This window comes from Exophiala spinifera, assembly GCF_000836115.1.
Source record: "Exophiala spinifera strain CBS 89968 unplaced genomic scaffold supercont1.1, whole genome shotgun sequence".
NCBI lineage: Eukaryota > Fungi > Ascomycota > Eurotiomycetes > Chaetothyriales > Herpotrichiellaceae > Exophiala > Exophiala spinifera.
Genome location: NW_015622513.1, coordinates 5464519 through 5483999, shown reverse-complemented (window position 1 = coordinate 5483999; position 19481 = coordinate 5464519). Strand labels below are relative to the sequence as shown.

The following is a 19481-nucleotide window of genomic DNA, read 5'->3' as shown; positions in this document are numbered from 1 at the left end:
AGATCATGGTTAACTACAAGACTGTCCAGGAATCAAATCATAGGATAGCGACGACATTTCCGCCGGGGTTGGTTGCCGTATTTGTGGGTGCCACCAATGGCATTGGGATGTACACCCTGAGACAGTTCGCCCAATACGCTCGGAAGCCAAGGGTATACTTTATAGGCAGGTCGCAAGAGGCCGGTAATCGTATCGCAAACGAATGTCAGGCTGTCAACCCCGAAGGATCCTTCACTTTCATCCAAGCCGACACGAGCCTTCTTGCGAACGTTGATGAGATTTGCCAACGCATCCAGTCGACCGAAAAGGTCATCAACCTCCTCTTCCTCACACAAGGCACTTTGGATTTCAAGAAAGGTAGGCCTATCCACAGGGGTGCATATAGTGTGCTTACTGGCGCTTGCAGAAACCCCGGAAAGGCTCCCTCTAACTATGGCGCTTGTGCATTATGCCAGAATTCGGTTTATACACAATTTACTACCACAGCTTCAAGCAGCGCATTCATTAAAGCGAGTTGTGAGTGTCCTCGCTGCGACAAAGGAAGGAGAGGTAGATGTTGAAGACATTGACGCCCGTCACGTTCCTCTCCACAAAAAGCAAGGCCACACTGCCACACTTGCCACCATCTCCATGAGCGTCCTCGCGGAGAGAGCACCGGATGTGTCCTTCGTCCATGACTATCCAGGTTTCGTGAAATCAGGTATTGGCCGTGATATACCTGGTGTCGTCGGCTATGCAGCGAGGGGGTTCTTCGCAATGTTCGCACCTCTTTTGGCCACCCCGGCAGAAGAAAGCGGCGCGTATCATTTGTTCTTCGCGACAAGCGCGAGATACTCTTCCAAATCTGCGAGCGAGTCGACCGGCGGAGTGTCTCTGGCATCTGGCGTGCACGTGGCAACATCCGTCGATGGGGTTGTTGGTGGCGGGATCTACTCGATCGACGAGAATGGTGAGAGCGCTAGCATTGCTGTCCAGAAATTGCTGGCGAAACTGAAGAAGGAAGGCGTCGCTGAGAAAATATGGACACGAACTGAGGAGGGGTGGAAGCGGGTACTTGGCGAAGGAGGACCTTCGACGTGACGGAGAGCATGATAGAGAGTGGTAATGCCCTGAAAAACGGCCTCGGTCCTCACGCCAGTTGTCCGGGAATGTTCCAATGCTGTTTGGAGTATGGCACTTTGATGCGATCCATGCTCGTTTGACATGTCATACAGCCTTTGGTGGGAGGTCTACTGATGCCAGTCATTGAACGTCACTCTCACTCTTACTGTCAGCAAGATATATCTTGTCGCCTAGTTGGGAAGTGGGAGAGATGCTTCTGCTTAACCCAGCTAGAAAGGTATGACAGATTATTTCGCTGTAGCCGCAGCACTGCGTCTTCCCATCTGTCGGGTTTCTCGTTGATCTTCCCCAAAGTATTTCTCTCTTGACGATTTGTTTATCCCACCAGGTACCTTATACTGTAAGGTGAGAACCGTCAGAGAAAAGATAAATTACTAGTGTCAATTGTTGCTGCAAGCATCGCCGTCGATTGTTGAGCATCTGACACGTGACTCCGGCTTAGTCAGCCACATTGCCTCCTCTTGATATACGTGATCGGGAAACCTTCCTATCCTTCACATCATTCGCTGCGCAATCGGCCGCGTTGTTCACCATCGTTGAACGACTCAAGAACACCCCCGCAAAAAGCGCCGACAAGGACGCTCGATGATGGAACACTCGGCCGTTAATTGCATAAGAAACCCACTAGAAGGAAGGCGGCAACCAAAAACCCAGCGAGCAAAATGACAAACCACAGAGAGAACAAATGGACCGGTTAGGTCGGCGCCTACATAGGCTACATAGATAGCTGGAATGGGCGCCTGCATGGTCCCGGGGTACCGAAAAGGACTCGGTATCAATCAATCGCCAACTAATCGATATACGGGATAGTATCAAATTTCTTTCTCATCAAGACTAATTAATTTCCTTAACCAAGTTAGAGGTTTTGATATTCAAAGCAATATAGAAATTATCTACGGAGTATGAGAATAAGAACCATCTTTCTGTTGTTGCAAACTATTGAATCAGTACGAGGTGAACCCTGCCTGGATTCCCCCTTTATTTGCCCCTCTCTATTGGAGCAATCTCTCAATCTCCTTTGAACAAGTCGGAAGCACACGATATCTCTCGCCCTGGGGGACATCCCCTGCCATGTTCCACCGAGAGACAATCTATTACCACACAGTATGTCCGTTATCAGTTCACTTTTCTTCCACTGCTCGTTCGATCCGAACTTGCTACTCTGGATCGCCGCCTTACATGCGGAGTACCCATGCCGCCGAGCTTCCTGACCTTTCGATAGGCTTGGGACCTAAGGTTGGAGTCCTGGCATTTAGGTAAGGAAACCCCATAACGGGCCACCGGGACTGATCATCCGGAAGGGGCCTTTTTACAGGGATATCCTGCTCGCTGCGCTGGGTCTGCTGTCGGTCACTACGAGAACTCGCTCAACTCCGGTGTTCCGTTCAAGAGCAGAACCTGGTGATCGTACAAAGATCAGATGGGCTTGCATCCAGCCGAGTACCTAGCTGCATATTTGACAACATCTCGTTATCCAGCTACTTTGCGTTCTTCCAGTGACAAGATCAAGACCCGACATTTTGTTTTCGCGCATGTCCCTCGTGTGCATGAAGGCCTTGCGACCGCATTTTCACCTCACTAGTTAGTGCGTCGCCGAGAACCTCCTAGGCCTTAGTTCATGTCGGAACATCGATACAGCTCAGCTGGATGAGGTTCCAAGGCAAGAAACAATGTCCATCAAGGTATTTTGCTGGAAGTTTTGGGAGAACGGCTTCTCTCTACACGTTTATGGCAGCCTCTGGCTTTCCCGAGCAGAAAAGACGGGAGAAAGAATGTCTTTTCGCCATTGCTTGGGCGTGGCCTCCTCGAATCGCCCCCAAGCCACCTGTCAACTTTTGCGAACCATCTGCAGATCGAATCATACCTTGGCCGAGACTGCTCCTTGATAGCACCACAGTTGACAGGTCGCGCGGTGACTTTTCTGGCCAAAGTAGGAAGCTTTATTGATTCTTGTGCATCCGAAGTGACGATCCCTTCTCCCCCCGCCCCGAACCTCGACTTCAGCCAAGCCAACACGCTGCGGGCAAACATCCTGGCACCGAAGGGCTGAACAAGGTGTAACGGAGTAGGGAATGATATATATCAACAAATGAGACCTGTACCATGGCCTCTCAACCTTCCCGACCTTTCAGCAGTGCACGCCCAAGCGACGTTTCATCATGTTGGAATCTACTGATGCAGTCCTGATGGGAACAAGCATTGTCCTCGCTGTGTCGACCTTGATATCGATTGCTGTCCAACTGGAGAGGCAACTTTCCACCGCCGGTCGGCTAGACCTAAGCAAGTGTGAGTAATGAGCAGAAGTCACTCACTGGTTTTAACAACACTGACCAACATCAGGGTTTCTCGTGATAAGTGCTGTACGGACTGGCTATCTTTGCACCACGACCAACAGGATGCTTACCGGAGACTGCAGTTCTTTGCCATGATAATGACAGCACTGGTCTGTGCCGGTTAGTCAGATGCTCTTGGACTCGTGCATGAACCGATCGCTGACGTACACGCCACAGCCGCTGCTCACGGCCTCGGAGCCTCGATATCTCCAGAAGAGTTCGCCGGACGAGAGACGTTGCAGAAGGTGCGTGCTTGCGAGTCACCTCCACCTCTAGACTGTCTTCACTTCAGAGCTAAATCCAGCGGCCAGCTTCTCATCGCAGTCTTGCCTCCCTACTTCCTTTGCAACATGTTCGTCAAGCACGCCTGGCTGACGTTCTACTACGCACTGGCACGAACTCGCACCCAAACGTGGATCATCCACGGTATGCAGTTCGTCGCCTTTGGCTTTGGGATCAGCTCCATCCTCGTCATTATGCTGCAGTGCATACCGTTGAGCCACGTTTGGACCAAAGTCCGAGATCCTCCGCCGACCGATCAAGCACGCTGTGTCAATCTGATGGCATACTTCTACTTCAACGCGGGCTTTATGGTGTTGAACGACACCATAATGTACATGCTCCCAGTGTTTCTGCTGCGGAATGTCGACATGTTAAGAGGACACCGGTGGGGGATCTACTCACTGTTTGCCGTCGGCGGAGTGTGAGTCGACCCGACTGACCATGCACTCTGCTATGCAATTGCTAATCACTGGGTCATCAACAGTGTTGTTCTGGCAAGCATATTACGTCTTGTAGCCGTCCACGAGTTGGACACGATGACCAACTTTTCACGTAAGCCAACCCGCCCACGCACGCACACCCACACCCACACCCCCATGTATATATTCTCGAGCTACTCTTCCCGAACTTTTGAATCGTCAATGCGGCGTACACCCACAGGTTGAACTGACATTTTGTTGTTGTTGGCTGTGAAACAGAAAACTACGCACTCATCTTCCTCTGGGCGGCGGTCGAAAACCACCTGGGCATCTGCGTTGCGTGCGCCGGCGCCGTCAAGCAGAGGACGATCCGTGCTGTTGGGAGCCTCAGAAAATCATATGGGTCCATCCGGCACAAGCCATGGCCACCGACGTCCTTTAACATTGTGACGACACAGGACACGGAACATCGGAATCTATACACACGCCACGACAGCAGACCCTCATCCACCGGGGTCACCGACAATAAGGAAGGGGACCTTCATACGGTGGAATTGCGTCCAGTTCAATCCAATACCGATATCACTCCTACGGCGATATCGCCGGTGTGATGTCAAAGAGTTCCTGCTCTGCACTGCCGCGTTGGCCATCTTGCTAGCTATGTCTCATTTATATTTTTTTTTCGGGGGGGGGTTTTCAAGGGATGAATAAAATTCGAGATGTGACATGACAGAAACGAGGTTTTCTGGGTGAGAACGACAAAACGGGAAAATTAAAACAGGACCAAGATCAATATGAGAGAACGAGGAGACGAGTGATATGAGGGAATGAGGAAATTAATGAGGATGAAAAGCTGCCTCGAGCACCGTAGGTACCTAGGTTAAACGCCTAAGGCAGTGTGTAAATTTAGTTTTGAGTGATGGTTGATTCTCAATGAATATACCTAGTTACCTTGCTACTCATTGCGCTACGTGCTTAACCTGACGAGAACATGTATCTGATGAGCGCAAGCTGCGCACATGTAGGTTTGCAACTCCTGAAGGGCTTCGGCAAAGTTCAAGGTTCCGTTCTGCAGGGAGATCTCGACCCCGATCACCAGCAACACACAGATCGGGTGGATTTTCAGCTCCGGTTTCAGCATGGTAAATTCGGCTCGGTCCAGTTCATTTCAGTCATATCAAATCCAATCCAGTCCAGTCCAGTCCAAATTGATTCCTTTCTCATTTTCATTGTCCGTTCAGATGATATACCACCGGACCTCGGTGGATAGGTAGTAGACAGACAGGGATACGCAGGTATGTGCCGTTCTAGGCGGACAGATATATCTCCAGGCGGTGAGAGAAATTTCCGTCTCATAACTTGGTCCATCTGGGCAAGGTACTCAACCTCTCGTAGCCCCTTCTCATGTGGCTCGGCATGCCGCGGTCCTGGTCGGGCCTGCCCAGCCGTCCGTCGCGGCCCTGGCGGACGAAGACGTGGGTCGAGCCCCCGACGGCCTTGACGTCGTCGTCGCCCCTGCGGAAGATGCCGACCTCGTACGTCACGCTCGCCTTGCCCAGCTTGACGAGGCGGAGCCCGCACTCGACCACGTCCGGGTACGACACGGAGCCGAAGTAGTCGCAGTAGGTGTTGGCGATGATGCCGGCCTGCTCGTCGCGCGCCACCTTGTACCCGCACTCCTCGATCATGTACTGGTTCACGATGCTGTCGATCAGGACGCCGTAGTACGGGTTATTCACGTGCCCGAACACGTCGTTGTCGCTCCACCGGAGCCGGAAGTCGAGGTGGTACGTGTAGTCGGCGCGCCTGCGGAGGCGTTTGGACGACAAGTCGAGGCCGAGGGGGGCGTCCCCAGGTCGTGACGACATTGATGTTGCTGTTCTTGTTGTTGACGATTAAATTTGAATGAAGAGATCGTGACTGAGAGGGAAGAAGAGAGAGAGTGAGAGAGATTAGGTAATCTCGAGGTACCTCGCAGGTACGGACAAAATATGGACTGCGATACCGTACAGAAAGGGCGTTGTCAGAATGCTGAACGGTAGAGTACCTGGCAGTAGCTTGGTAACGCGTGTGGAGGAGAATATCTATATGTGCGTCTCTAATAAGAGAAGTACGATGGAAAAGTTCAACAGACTGAGTGAGGTTGGTTACCTTGGGAATCTTTGTTTTCGGGAGGTGAGTTTGGACCTCGGCTAAGTGGGTTAACTATCCAAGGTACACGCATATTGTATCAGATTAGGTATCCGTACTCACGCTATCTACGGAGGCGAGTATAGGAGGTCCCAATGGCGTAAAACTGTTCAGGACTCTTCAAATACCAAGATGCAATATATAACCATGCCGTCTGATAGAGGCTCGTGCTAGAGCAAGGCTTAGGCACCGTACAATAATAGGCTCTATATTTCATCGTTTCTTCCAAGAGGGAATCCAACCTCCTCCCAGAATATTGCTGTACTATCATTGAAGAGAAATGGTCTAAAATGTACGTAAATATGTCCTGTTTGCCATCACCGCATTATATTGTAGTTGACACTATAGTCGTAGCAATCTTGATTTGTGCGAAAGTGCGGCGATAAATTTCAAAGTCGGAGCACCCTCTTTTACTCCGGAAGCATCGTCTGTCTAGTCGAACCCTCTCGGCTCTGCTTTGTATCTCGACTCGAGACGAGATTACTGACGTCGTTCTTCTTCGAGGAGCGGCTTGCAACACTAGGTGCACGTTCAATCCTTTTTCCCTTCTCGGCGTTCCCACTGTCTTTATCTTCGTTCGGGGGCCCCACCGACAAGATCAGACCTCCGATACTGACAGTGAGAGTCTGATGATCCCTTGTCGTGAGAGTTTGATTATCCCTTGTCGTGGAACCGGTCGGTATAGCCAGACGAAACCCTCCAGGCAGCGTGATACTTGTCGTGGTCCCGGGGAGAGTGACACTTGTCTTGGTGTCAGTGGTTTGGCTTTCGCCCCGTTCAGAGGAGTTCCGCGATGATGACCGACTAGAGTTACTGCCGGTTTCCGACTTTGAACTTGAAATACGTTTATCGAAGGCACGAAGAGCTTCGGCAGTCAGACTAGCAGAAGCACTGCTAGCTTTCCCTTGGTAACCCTCCCCAAGACCTTCCAGGTCCATAGAGATAGCGGGTGTTGGTGTACGATGAGGCACAAGCCGAGAACTCGACGTTTCAGTCTTCGTTTTGGCCCTCCCGGGAGGAGAAGAAACCAGATTTCTGGGGCCGTACCAGTCTTTATCTTCATCCAGACGGCGATAGTCGTATGAAGTCAGTGGGAGAGACTTGCGTCGCTCAACACCATAATGGAAAACCTCATCGTCGCCGACCATCACGCCATCGTCTTTGGCGTGCCGCGGACCTCTCGACTTGCGGTGTTTGCGAATCTTGCCACGCTTCTCCTCCCCCTTCTTCTCCTCCTTGACCTCGGGTTTGACAACCAGTGGCCTCTCTTGGGGAATCTGAGGTGGAAGCCCCGCGCTGTTGAAATTGATCGGGCCAAATTCGGCTCTGGAGCGTCCATCGGGGTCAAGCAACTGCACGGGGCGTCGTGGTGGTGGTGGCGGCATCCTCGCACGATCCTCATCAACGTTGCGAGAGGACTTTTGCGGGTCGACCATGAGACGACCTGAGAGAGTTCGATCCGGAGACATCCCACTGTCTGCTGAGTAGTCCTGTCGAGTCACTGGCGTACGATATGACACTGGTGGTTGGTTGGATGGACGCCTATTTGAATTCACACTTTGGTACAAAGAGGTGAAGGGCTCGAAATATTGAGGTGCCGTTGGATAGTATGGGCCTGGGAATTGTGGAGGTGGCGGGGCGTAAGCGCTGTATGTGGGAGAGGGCAGTGACGGTGTGTAGCCTGGCGACAGAATTGCTCCATAGCCATAAGAGGGCGAGGGGTTGGGAATCCGGCTATCTTCGGGCATGGGATTTCTGGTCGTTGTTGGTGACGGAGGAAAGACGCTTGAGGGTCGTGAACTTTTTGATTGAGAAGACTGTCGGCGAGGAGGCTTCCTGGGTCTCGATTGATAAGATTCACGTTCTCTCTCGCGAATACCCAAGACGTCGACCCTCAAGTTGGGCGTTCCTGAACGACCCGAAGAGTTACGAGAGGTCGCTTTGCTTGCATAACCTGAGTCGACTCCATCACTCTCATACGACTTCCGCCGAGTTCCTGAAAGTGAATCTCGATCGCTTCCGAAGGAGACATCGGTCCTGGTTCGGAAACCCGACAGAGTGGTCTGCGCATCTTCATCGAGGTCGACACAAAAGGGGGGTTCGTTCCTGGTCATTGTAGTGACAAAGGGGTAGGGGTGGCCATCACCGATGAAGGTCAAAACTTGGTCGCGTTTAACCCCCATGTTGGCAGTGATGAGGGAGCCTGGTACAGTGTTCTGAGCAGCTTCATCCCAGTCCTCGCATGTAGCTGCCCGGGGACGATGGTCTTCGCTCATGGCCAGTGGCGCGGGAAATGAGGAGGATACGTCAGGATCGACAGGTATCGATTTTCCCTCCGTGAAATGTTCTTGAGATTTGAATGTTAATTCGTTGGAGCTCTCTGGGAGCGATACCCTGACTGCATCTAGACGATCTTGGATGTCTCGTAATATACCATAACTCGGCACCATGTAAACGTCTCCGAAGATATCCGTGGCAATAACGTGACCATAGAACAAGCCATTATGGACACCAACGACCCAAGTTCCACTGTCTCCTTTCGTTACGCCTTCATGAGAACCATTAGCATAGGAAATGTAGGGGCCAATAGCACTCACCCTTATCCTTGTCTAAACGTATAGTGAACGCTTCTACCATACGTGTACCTGGAGTCAGCAGAACATATGTAGGTTCCTTGCTAAGAACTCCTTGTAAATGCTTTCGACCATTCAGCAGACATAAACGGTGGTCTTCGGTTGATAGAGTCCTCTTGTTCCTAGGAACAAGGTCGGCGGAAAAGGCTAGGTCGGTGATAGTAATATGCCTCTGCCGTAAGACCTTGTTTGGCAGGTATCGCGCCTCGTCATCGAGCTCTATCAATGCCCAATCGAAATTACCGGTCGCTTCGTCTGTCAGGGCGTGAAAGCTGATGATTTTGCCAAATCTCGACCAGCTGAACTCGTTTTTGGTAGCATCTCCATGGCCTGTCGACAGATCAAAATCATGAGGAGCCTTTTCCGTCACAATCTCCTCGCTTGGATCCGTTTCAGAGAGGTCCATCTCGTACTCCTCGAGTGCGTCATCAGAAAAATCGCTATTGACTGAGCAAACATCTTCTGCTGAATCAACTTCACTGGTGTCGGTGTATCCAGGTATGATTGTCTCCTGTGCCGAATCAGCGAGTATATGACCTACTGTCATGGCAAACATGCGAGGAGTCAGGTCTTCGCCGACAACCTCAATGACGCCACCGATGGTAGCATATAGCTCTTCCGTGTCTTTCATTATTTTGATCGGTGTTCCACAGAGCGTTCCAAACTCCTCAATGCTGTCCCAACATTCACCAAAGGCGTCTAGTGCCTCGTTGTTGACAGTTGTCATCAGTGGACGACTATCGACAATTACTTGCAGTGAGGGAAGATCTGGATCGTTGGGTTGGAGCTCCTCCCTGACTCGTTTTTGATTGAAGTACCGCCGTACTTCCTTCGCAAGCGCTGGGTTACATAACACAACGATCCATGGTTTAGCAGAGTGCTCGTCCGTCCCCAGGCACTTGAGTCGAATCGTGATGGAGCGAACATCAAGCCTTTTGCGACCTAGGTGGAGCAGGAGAGGCTCATTAAACAATTCGGTCAGATCAAGAAATCGGTCACGAACCGTATCTGGTATGTCGTTGTCATATGGGCGTAACTTGGTCTTGCTCTTCGTCAGAAAATCGCCGAAGAACTTGCCCGCTTTGGTGGACGTGCTGTCTTCTCGACTTCCTGGGTTGCTGCTGGCGTGGGATGCATAGCCAGAGTCTACGCCGGGAGTATCGTCAGATTGAAGCGCTATTGTACCCGCAATGGGCGTGGAAGGTAGAGAGTCAATTTGGAGTGCAGAGGGTGGTGCTGGACAAGAGGTTTCGGGCGGCTCGAACGTCGCTTTGCCGCTCTTCGAGGCTTCGGTAGCGGGTTCGTGGTCCACGTCGAGCTTTCTTAGTGCGTCGACCAGGCTTTCGTCGCAAAATATTGCGGCCGGAATAGGCCGTCGACGTTCCATGTGCTCAAACTTGGCTTGAAAGCCATCAACAGCAGTTGACATGGCGCAATAGCCAATTCATGATGGTCGAAACGCAGGTCGAAGGTTAAGAGTCGCGTTTTCAGCCTCAATGCGTTGGCGGCCGCATAAAATCTCCTTCTCCCGTGACCCGTGATGCTGCTGCAGCTAAGCGACGCTTTTCAGCCCCTCGAACTCAACATTTTGGCCGACGCTGAGGCTGAGCATTTCCCTCCCTGCAGCATAGCCGTCAATGGGGCGCGCGGTGGCCCTCGGCCCCCACACTACTGTGCCTTTTGTACCTGCAAGCACCGTGCTAGGCGTCTCCCCTGTCGTCTTCGTATGCTGGGTATAAATGTAAGGTAGGGGATATGACTTGGATCCTGAGCCTTACAAACGTCAATGGGTAGACTTTTCTGCGTCATAACGACTCTAGTGAGCTTCTTCAGTCTAGTTTGACGTTACAAGAGCTTGATGGCCGCTTCTAGCTCGTTGATAACTACCCCACCCTCGGATGAGGACTTGGTCCAGCTTACCGTTTGTCTTTGGGCATGGAAGGAATGCGATGGTTGTCAGAGTCGACGCAACTGTTCCGGGGGGAACTGTCCAAAGACTCGGATGAAGCGTTTAGCTCCATTCTTTGACCACTACCGCACGTGGACTGCGCTGTACGGAGCAGAAACAGGTGGTACTGGAAATGCTCTAACTAAGCATCAAGATCTGCGAAACATCATTGAGAAACTGCATGCAAATCCAGACGTACCTCGAGCCGAACTTGCACGAATCATATTCTCCGCCCAACCAACCTCACATCCTCCATCACCCTCATTCAGCGATCGGGAGAGAGCCTTAAACCTTGCGGTACGAGTCTCGGCAATGATTAATTGCTCTGCAGTCTATCAAGATCTTGGGGTTCTTGAGCACGGGCTGTTGCGGCAACATTGGCGAGGTGATATAAGTTACAGCCAGTTTATGTCCTTATTGTTTCCACAAATCGACCATCCTACCGTCAATGAGGACGATTCCGGAAAATTGCCCGGCTTCAGGACCGAAGTCACAGCGCGGAAATTGAAGAAGCGTGCGAGGCTGCGGTTCCAGCCGACAGATGACTTGAGATGTCACCTTCAGTTCCACCGCAAGACTAGGACCGTGGACATATTTCATCACACTGCGTTCCTGAAAGAACAACTCAGACTCACAAGGGATGGTGCTGGCGATCTGTTGCTGAGTGAGAGCCTGAAGCTGTAAGTGTCATTGGGACAAGATCAGTGAGCTTAATGTTCGATGTCTGATTTGCCGTTAGAGGAGCACTGCCTCGTCAACTTATCCTCGAAGTTCTGGACTCAATCCAAAAGGTCCTCTTTCCACTCGCGGACGAGAAATCCTATGCTCTCCTGCAGTCACTCGTGTCAAGCTCTGGATTTGATCCGGACTGCCTTCGCTTTGAATCCACATCTATCCGCACGGCTGAAGAGACGAATATTTCTTACCACTACCTCGGTGCCCGCCTCGCCGAGCTATATGAGGAATCGAAGAACCCAACTCCGCATTCGTTGTTCGACAAATGGCTAGAGCGAAAAAGCAGCGCCCGGCACGTCATGCTCGCGACATTGGTCGGCGTGTTCATCGCCATCGTGCTTGGAATTCTGAGTCTGGCTGTGTCACTTTACCAGGCGTATGTCGGGTACCAAGCCTGGAAGCATCCTGTGCCGGCCAATTAATTTTCAGAGATCACAATGAGTTCGACCAAACATCCAACTCTCATGTCGACTGTTCTAGCTGTTGAAGAGGGTGGAAACTTTTGACGAAGACACATCAGTTACCAAAAATTGTAATGACCGCAGGGGCCCTTTGCGCGCCTGTTGTCTCCAAGTAGGTAACGTGTCGCGGGAGGCAATGTGATCCTATCTCCTGATGCTAGCATTAGAGCGGTGCAGGCCCTGGAGTGGTATGTATGCAGAAACCTGCCTCTGGCACTGGAATTGAAGTCGTGGCTCGCGCCAAGCGAGGATCGCCTGGGTGTGAGCACAGGGCGGCATCACCCTCGTCCTGATTAGGGGTGAGCGCGACATGACCTGACCAAGCTCGTTTAACAACGGTCTTTTTTATTACTGTCAGATATTCTTCCACGTTCATAACCAAGTTAGGGCGGGAGTATCGAGATCTTACCATCTATCGGTATATACTGGGCGCCTAACGAAATAATTCAACGTCCTCACGTTATCTTCGTAACACGTCAAGATCAATCTGTTGACAATCATAACAACCATCATCGCCTCGACTAAAGTTTAGATGGATTTTGGGCATATACCCACCATTTCATGACTTTCGCTCTCATAGAGTGACCGGACGACGCAACGACGACGAAGAAGGAGAAGACAAAATCATGAACCGCAAACAGCGTCGAAACAACAAAGCGTCAACCAATCATGGCGGCGACTCATCATTCTCGATAACCTCAGCAGACGACATACCTCTCGCACGACCACCGGACACTCGTCGCACCACGCGGGACGGTGGTAGTGGTGCTGGTGCTTCATCCGGAACCGCGCGCACAAAAACACTTTTCGAAATCGCTGCAGAGCGTCAGGCACAACTGCTCGGGGGCCAATCGGGGATCGAGAACAGTAAACCCATCGATCCCAAGAACATTGTGCAGGTCAAAATCGGTCAGGACGGCCAGATTGTCCGAGCCGATGGCCAGCCAAGTACGACATCACAACCATCATCATCATTGTTGACAAGATTCTTCGGTGCCCCTGACGACGACGACGACAGCCACACAAGATCAGAGACGCCGTGGTTCGACACGATCCTCCTCGCCACGTCCCTCTCGACCGTCCACTTCACCCTCGACGTGCTGACGGTGCACCAGTACGCGCAAGAGCTGCTGTTCCGGCCTATTTTCGCGCGGGCGGTCTTCACGGCGTTCCCGACGCTGGCCATGGTCATCGCGCTGTTCCGCGGCCTGCTGTTTCCGAGCTCGCTCACGCAGAACACGCCGCCGGCGGTGAAGCGAGGGATCAGCACGTTGCGGCAGGTGGCGTGCGTCCTCATCGCCAACGTGGCGGGATGCTACCTCGTCGCCCTGACCAACGACAAGGGGTACTACGCCGTCATGAAGGACGCGCCGGGCGTGGGCACGATCTGGGTCTGGGCGGTGCTGGAGCTGGGGTTGATGGGTGCTTTGGCGGGCGTGGGTGGACCGGCCGTATATGCCTGGTGGAATGAGTATGGAATATTCTAAAGCGACTAATAAAGATTCTGAGATTCGGATTTTGTTCAAAAGAACGACTAACGACTAACGAGCATGAGCGCAAAGTTCAAAAAAGTACACAATACCGATTATAAAAGTACAAGGTACGAGGTGCAAAAATTCAAAGTACGAAGAAGCAAAGTGCAGGTATCCCACCTAGGTACCTATCTCCGTCCCTACGTCTACCTCTTGTTTCTCTGTGTGCCGTACTGTGGGAGTCAAAAGTCCATATTGATTTTGTCCAACTGGAACAGCGTGAGCTTACATTCGCCTCCTCTGTCTGTGTTCATGGTCATGGTGATGGTGGTCACCGATCAGGATTTTCCCATTCCCTCTCAAGAGAGACGTAGTACAGTATGCGCATTGGTGTTTTAGTGAGGTATCTGTGGTAGGTCGTCGACCTCCATCAGACGATTGTGCATCACGGTGAACGAAGCGATGCCGAGTTCCGAGTCAAGCGATTCCAGAGTCCTCCGTAATCCACTTTACGACTCGGAGCGACGAGCAACTACTGTAACTTGCAAGCGTGTTACCGAGCCCGGGAGGACAGTACAGAGTGAGTGGTCGAAGGACGGCCGGTCCCAGTCCGAGTCTTCTCGGTCCGGAGTCGGGTTAGTCGGTCAGTCAGTCAGTCAGTCAGTCAGTTTAGGTTAGTCAGTCGGTCGTGGTCGGTCGGTCGGTTAGTCAGGATGGGATTCTTGACAAACATGGGGAGACACAAGAGAGAGAGGGAGACGGACAAGGCAGGAGATGCACGGAGTGGGCTGAGAAATGGAAAAAAGTAGCCGTACCTACTACTCCGTACTGTACCTAGGAATCTACTAGCGTCCTCGTACTCGTACAAAAAGGGGAGAAGGGGTAGTCATGACTCATTTGTATAAAGTCGCGCGTCAGAAGGAGGAGGAGAGAGAGAAGGAGGATGGTTAACAGTTAGTCGTACTGGTTAGCGTGTTGTCAAACGTTGTACGATGGCATGAGAGAGTTTGTGCATCGAACCACCTTGAGCAGGGACCTGCCAGGTGAGGGAGGTGTCAGTGCTCGCACAGTAGACCTGCTGAGAAGAGCCCAGGCTTAGAAGACGGACAAACATGGGTAATGAATACCCCGTGTGGAAGGGGGCATTTTCTTTCGGTGTCTTCCGGCTGCCATTACCATTTCGCGGGGTGGATGTCCTGACTGAATGAGGTTCATGGACTAGTTACTGTAGAATATACGACCATAACTTACGAGACAACATGAGAGCAATCACAATAGCCGCTGAGTACTTTGGTTCGGACGGTCATAACGCCGCCACCATCTGAGTTGTTGTATGCATTCGACTATATTAGCTCCTGCCATCCTACCTAAGAGCCGCCTGGAGGAGCAAGTTACTGCCGTGTACCGGTCGAAAGAGAATTGGAAGGCAAATTCCTCCTCCTCCTCCTCCTCCTCGAGGAGGCAGAAGGAGAGGAACGGGGGAGCAGGGAGCGGGACGAGAGAGCGAGTCGACTACATAGTCATTGGCGGGAGAGCAAAGCGGCGGGTTATTGGTCAGCCGAACGGGCGCGAAGGACGATTTTTCGGGGACTCTAATATATATAACTCTGATGATGAGATCTGTGGCTTGTACGAAAATGATATGATCGGAGAACACCGATAGACAGGCACACAGGGGGTGTCTCTCTCTCTCTCTCGGCGTCCTCAAAAGTATCATTTCTTGGGATGCGACTTGTCGCAAACCGGAGAAATCAAAACATGTCACTCTCACCCCCTGGGCCAGTGCAAAAGTCAAAAAATTTGCTCTCGTGATGTTGGGGCCGCACGAAGCCAGAAGGAAGAAGAAGTTCTTGAGCGTGTGGATATTCTGGAGTAATTATCGAGTAATGACAGTAAGCGTCGATGGAGTTCCAGCTACAGAGGCGCCTGCGGGCCGACCAGTGCCATGTAGCCTTTGTATCACGTTTGAGAAAATTTTCTCGCGACACTCGAAGGACAAGACAGTAGTAGGACGCGGATGGTGGGTTTTTCTGTTGCAGGGCGTGCGAGGCGGGATTATTGAGGACCACAAGGACAGTAGTCCGAGTTACAATACAACACCACCTTATTAGCTAAGATCCATATGGGTTACGGGGACTTCCTCCCACTCCCACTCCCACTCTGCTCCCGTGTACGCGAAGAGAAGGTCATGGCGAGATCTGAGAGACCGAGAATAACGCAATCATCTGTGCGTCGTCGACATGTCACCCTGCGGGTTCTGAAGGTCTCAGTGTGCAAAAAGTCTATTCGAGACCCTAGAATTTTCTGGTTGTTGTTGTTGTAGTCGTAGTAGTCGTACGCATCGATCGATCGATTGGATGATGATGTTCCTGATGTCCCAGGGACTCTGACTCGTGATCGACAAGGGCAAAGGAAAATCGCTGATGTCAAGGGAAAAAACTCGATTGTTCGTTGGAGAAAAAAAAGAACAGCAGTTTGCGGGGTGCAGGCGTCAAAAGGATTTAGTGAGGCTAGAAGCGCCCTAAGAGCCCTAAGGGCCCTAAAGGGATGCTTGGGGCGGTTTCATTGGGTGCCAGGGGCTCTAAGCTCGTCGCCCGCTAATGGTTCTGGCGACGCTACGACGCTCGATACGGGTAGTAGGGCTGCTAGAGACAATCAATTGGCCTGAGCGCACTGTCAGTTCATTGACATGTGCAGAGCGCAGAGTCTGCTGATGCAAAACAAAAAAAGAAGTCAGCTGTTCATCATCATGCGAAACTACGCGTAAAGAGGCTCGCGGCCCGCATGGTGCTTCAATTCGCCTCTGTGACTTGACTTTGCGCCTGTTTACTCCAACAATCCTGAGTGTGGGCTGGCTGATGTTTTCCGGACCCAGGATCCTTGCTGGCCGCACCGCCACCGCTGCGGAGGGAATGCGAGTTTGCGACATGGTGAGCACCGTGCAGGGGGCGGGATGGGCTGAAGTGAATCGGATTCACAAACGCCCTCGATCGAACGGGTGAGACAGCCGCATATGATTTCGTAATGACTGGGAAGACTGCGACGCCAGGAGCCGCAATAGAACTTGTTCAGACCCCGTAGTCGTGGTCTAATCCCGGATCGAGATGAGGTGATGTGGTTTGTGTGACTGTGTACAGCATCTTCCAGACTCTTGTCCGTCGTACTCCGCCTGACCATGCCCAACTCGAGTTTCCATTATTCACACCGTGCGTGTCAGAGCCATCACGCAAGAAACACGTTGAAACATACATAGGGTAGACGCGCCCAACAACGACCCCGTGGTTGTGATTCTTATACAATTTATTTCCTTATGGTTGACTCCCCAGGATCGCCCTTGACTTCCCACAACTCTCCCCAAGAGACTTTGATACAGGCGCTGCAGCCACCACCACCACCACACACTCCCGATCTCAAGATCCTCCCTCACTCACTCACCTACGCCAGCACGCCACCACCACTCGAGTCTTGGGCGCCTGTACCCCGCGGATATTGGCACTGGGCTGCTCCATCCACAGACTCAGGTGAGAAGTTCGATCGATCAGGTGGCCACCGACGGTACGACTGCTGTACGACGAGGCCCATCGAGCCGCCCATTAGCGCCTGTGGTTGGACCGACGCATTGGGACTATCCTAGGCTGCTTTGGGCACCTCTCGGCACCTTTAGGCTCCCTCGGGCTCCCTCAGGCTCCTCCGGCACAGCGAAGCCTCCAAGCGTCAACCCGCTAAATCAATTCTCCTCGGAACCCACAGTACAATAGTAACTCAACTGTTCGCCTGCCTGCGCCCCGCGTCATCCCAAACCCGCAGCCAATAAATCCTTCTGGTGGCTGTTTTCGTCGTCACCACAACCATCATGCGAGGTCCACGTCGCACTGTGCATCAAGGTACCGCGACCACTTCTCCTCGTCAATCCGCCACCACCGTCAACGACGTTGTTGTCGCTCTGCAACGCAAATTAACCGCAAATCATCTAGAGCCCTCCCTCAACGTCAGCCAGAGACGGCCATCCTTCTCCATGGATTCATTACTACACAAAAAAGACAAAAAGCGAGATGACTCCAAAGACCGCAATTCCAGAGAACCAAAACGCCTGTCGCTCAACATGCGGCACTCTAGCAAATCCAAAGACCGCGCGGCCCAAATGTCGCCTCGGATTGCCGCTCATCAGCCCGGTCGATTCGACATGATCATTGAGTCTCCTCCCTTGGTGCTGTATGGCGCTGTCAGTACTTCGACCGGAGCACTTTTGTCCGGGCGACTCAAGTTCTCAGTCGAAGACCCCACGGGCGAGGTGCGCTTGAACTCCTTCACCATGGTCCTAACTGCCCGCATCTCCAGCAAGAAGCCAGTCGGGAAGGACTGCAAAGAATGCAGCGAGAAAGTCGACGAACTCAAGACCTGGACTTTCCTGTCTGAACCAAAGACCTTCTACAAGGACCGAGACAACCAGTTCCCTTATTCTTTCCTGTTCCCCGGCCACCTTCCTGCAACAACAAACGCGCCACTGGGTTCGATACAGTACTCTCTCCATGCCACAGCTGTCACCTCCAACGGCGAGAAAATCTCCTACAACCACCCCTTGACCGTCCAGCGAGCTGTTCAACCTGGTCCCGACAAATCCAGCATCCGAATTTTCCCCCCGACCAACCTCACCGGTCGCGTACAACTGCCGCCCATCGTTCATCCCATCGGCACGTTCCCGGTCTCCATGTCGTTGAGCGGTGTTGTCGAGAAGAAAGGCGACACCTCAACTCGATGGCGCCTGAGGAAACTGTCGTGGAGGATCGAGGAGCACAGCAAGATCATCTCGACCCCGTGCGCGAAGCACGCTCACAAGGTCAGCGAAGGAAAGTCCATCCTGCATACCGAGACCAGGATTCTGGGCACCGACGAAATGAAGACTGGCTGGAAGAGTGATTTCGACACAATCGGCGGAGAGATCAACGCAGAGTTCGAAGCGTCACTCGCTAGCAACTCCAAATTCAAAGCCGTCTGCGATGTCGAGTCTCCTGCCGGAATCGAAGTCAAACACAACCTTGTCATTGAGCTGATTGTGGCGGAGGAATTTGTTCCCGGCAAGAACAGCCAACTGATCACTCCCACCGGCGCTGCACGCGTGCTTAGGATGCAATTTGCTCTCATCGTCACAGAACGAGCAGGTATGGGCATTAGTTGGGACGAGGAGATGCCTCCTGTCTACGAAGATGTTCCCGAGAGCCCCCCTGGATATGGAAGCGCTGACAAGAACGACGGAGCCTGGGGGGGAGCCATCATCGAAGACTATAACGGACCCGCGCTCGAGTACGAGGACCTCGAAACCATGGGTAGCGAAGGTTCGACCTCTCGACCTTCCAGTTCCGGTCTCCCCATGCGTCCTCGCATCAGTAACCGTAGGACGGATTCCGGTGAAGGGCCCTCGACTTCAACAAGACACTACGGCGGCTTTACAAATGACGAACTCAGCACTGAACCTCCTCAGTATGCACTACGAAACCCAGACGAATCGAGTAATGCCCAGAGTGGTCCCGTCGAGGATACCGCCCAGGGGGCGGCCTCTTCTGTCCAAACTTGAAGATTGTTGAACATCGAAAATTGGAATCTCGGAAGCTAAAATCCAGCCCGTCACAAGCATATGTATGATACGAGTGATGACTTACCTTACATTTTGGCACATTTGCACCTTTTCACACACTTATCTTCACTAATCGCACTTTACGACTCACGACACGAGAGACGATGTTCTTTTTATTTTCAAACATGCCTTTTTTGGCTTCCCTCTCGTCCCTTCTTTATCAGCTAGGGTTGTAACGTGGGGCTGGGGAGGCGGTACTGTCTTGTTCAAAACTCGAATGAAAAAGGAATGATACCCTCAAAGTATTGCAGCAG

General features: G+C 52.1%; 7 protein-coding genes across 7 annotated transcripts; 5 read left to right on the top strand and 2 right to left on the bottom strand.

Annotated features, from left to right (window-relative positions):
* Positions 1-5: 5 nt before the first annotated feature.
* On the top strand, positions 6-1080 carry PV08_02002 (uncharacterized protein; the record flags this gene model as incomplete). The annotated part of the gene is made up of 2 exons (XM_016376362.1): positions 6-357; positions 407-1080. 2 exons carry the CDS (start codon positions 6-8, stop codon positions 1078-1080), a joined length of 1026 nt encoding a protein of 341 aa, XP_016241638.1.
* A 2725-nt stretch (positions 1081-3805) lies between these two features.
* PV08_02001 (uncharacterized protein) lies at positions 3806-4767 on the top strand (the record flags this gene model as incomplete). Its single annotated transcript, XM_016376361.1, has 3 exons — positions 3806-4158; positions 4222-4289; positions 4436-4767. The coding sequence occupies 3 exons, from the start codon at positions 3806-3808 to the stop codon at positions 4765-4767; spliced, it is 753 nt and encodes a 250-aa protein (XP_016241637.1).
* Positions 4768-5508: 741 nt separating this feature from the next.
* On the bottom strand, positions 5509-6024 carry PV08_02000 (uncharacterized protein; the record flags this gene model as incomplete). The annotated part of the gene is made up of 1 exon (XM_016376360.1): positions 5509-6024. One exon carries the CDS (start codon positions 6022-6024, stop codon positions 5509-5511), a length of 516 nt encoding a protein of 171 aa, XP_016241636.1.
* A 732-nt stretch (positions 6025-6756) lies between these two features.
* PV08_01999 (uncharacterized protein) lies at positions 6757-10408 on the bottom strand (the record flags this gene model as incomplete). Its single annotated transcript, XM_016376359.1, has 2 exons — positions 6757-8894; positions 8944-10408. The coding sequence occupies 2 exons, from the start codon at positions 10406-10408 to the stop codon at positions 6757-6759; spliced, it is 3603 nt and encodes a 1200-aa protein (XP_016241635.1).
* Positions 10409-10981: 573 nt separating this feature from the next.
* PV08_01998 (uncharacterized protein) lies at positions 10982-12084 on the top strand (the record flags this gene model as incomplete). Its single annotated transcript, XM_016376358.1, has 2 exons — positions 10982-11607; positions 11667-12084. The coding sequence occupies 2 exons, from the start codon at positions 10982-10984 to the stop codon at positions 12082-12084; spliced, it is 1044 nt and encodes a 347-aa protein (XP_016241634.1).
* A 665-nt stretch (positions 12085-12749) lies between these two features.
* On the top strand, positions 12750-13610 carry PV08_01997 (uncharacterized protein; the record flags this gene model as incomplete). Its single annotated transcript, XM_016376357.1, has 1 exon — positions 12750-13610. The coding sequence occupies one exon, from the start codon at positions 12750-12752 to the stop codon at positions 13608-13610; it is 861 nt and encodes a 286-aa protein (XP_016241633.1).
* A 3838-nt stretch (positions 13611-17448) lies between these two features.
* PV08_01996 (protein LDB19) lies at positions 17449-19167 on the top strand (the record flags this gene model as incomplete). Its single annotated transcript, XM_016376356.1, has 1 exon — positions 17449-19167. One exon carries the CDS (start codon positions 17449-17451, stop codon positions 19165-19167), a length of 1719 nt encoding a protein of 572 aa, XP_016241632.1.
* Between the last annotated feature and the right edge of the window lie 314 nt (positions 19168-19481).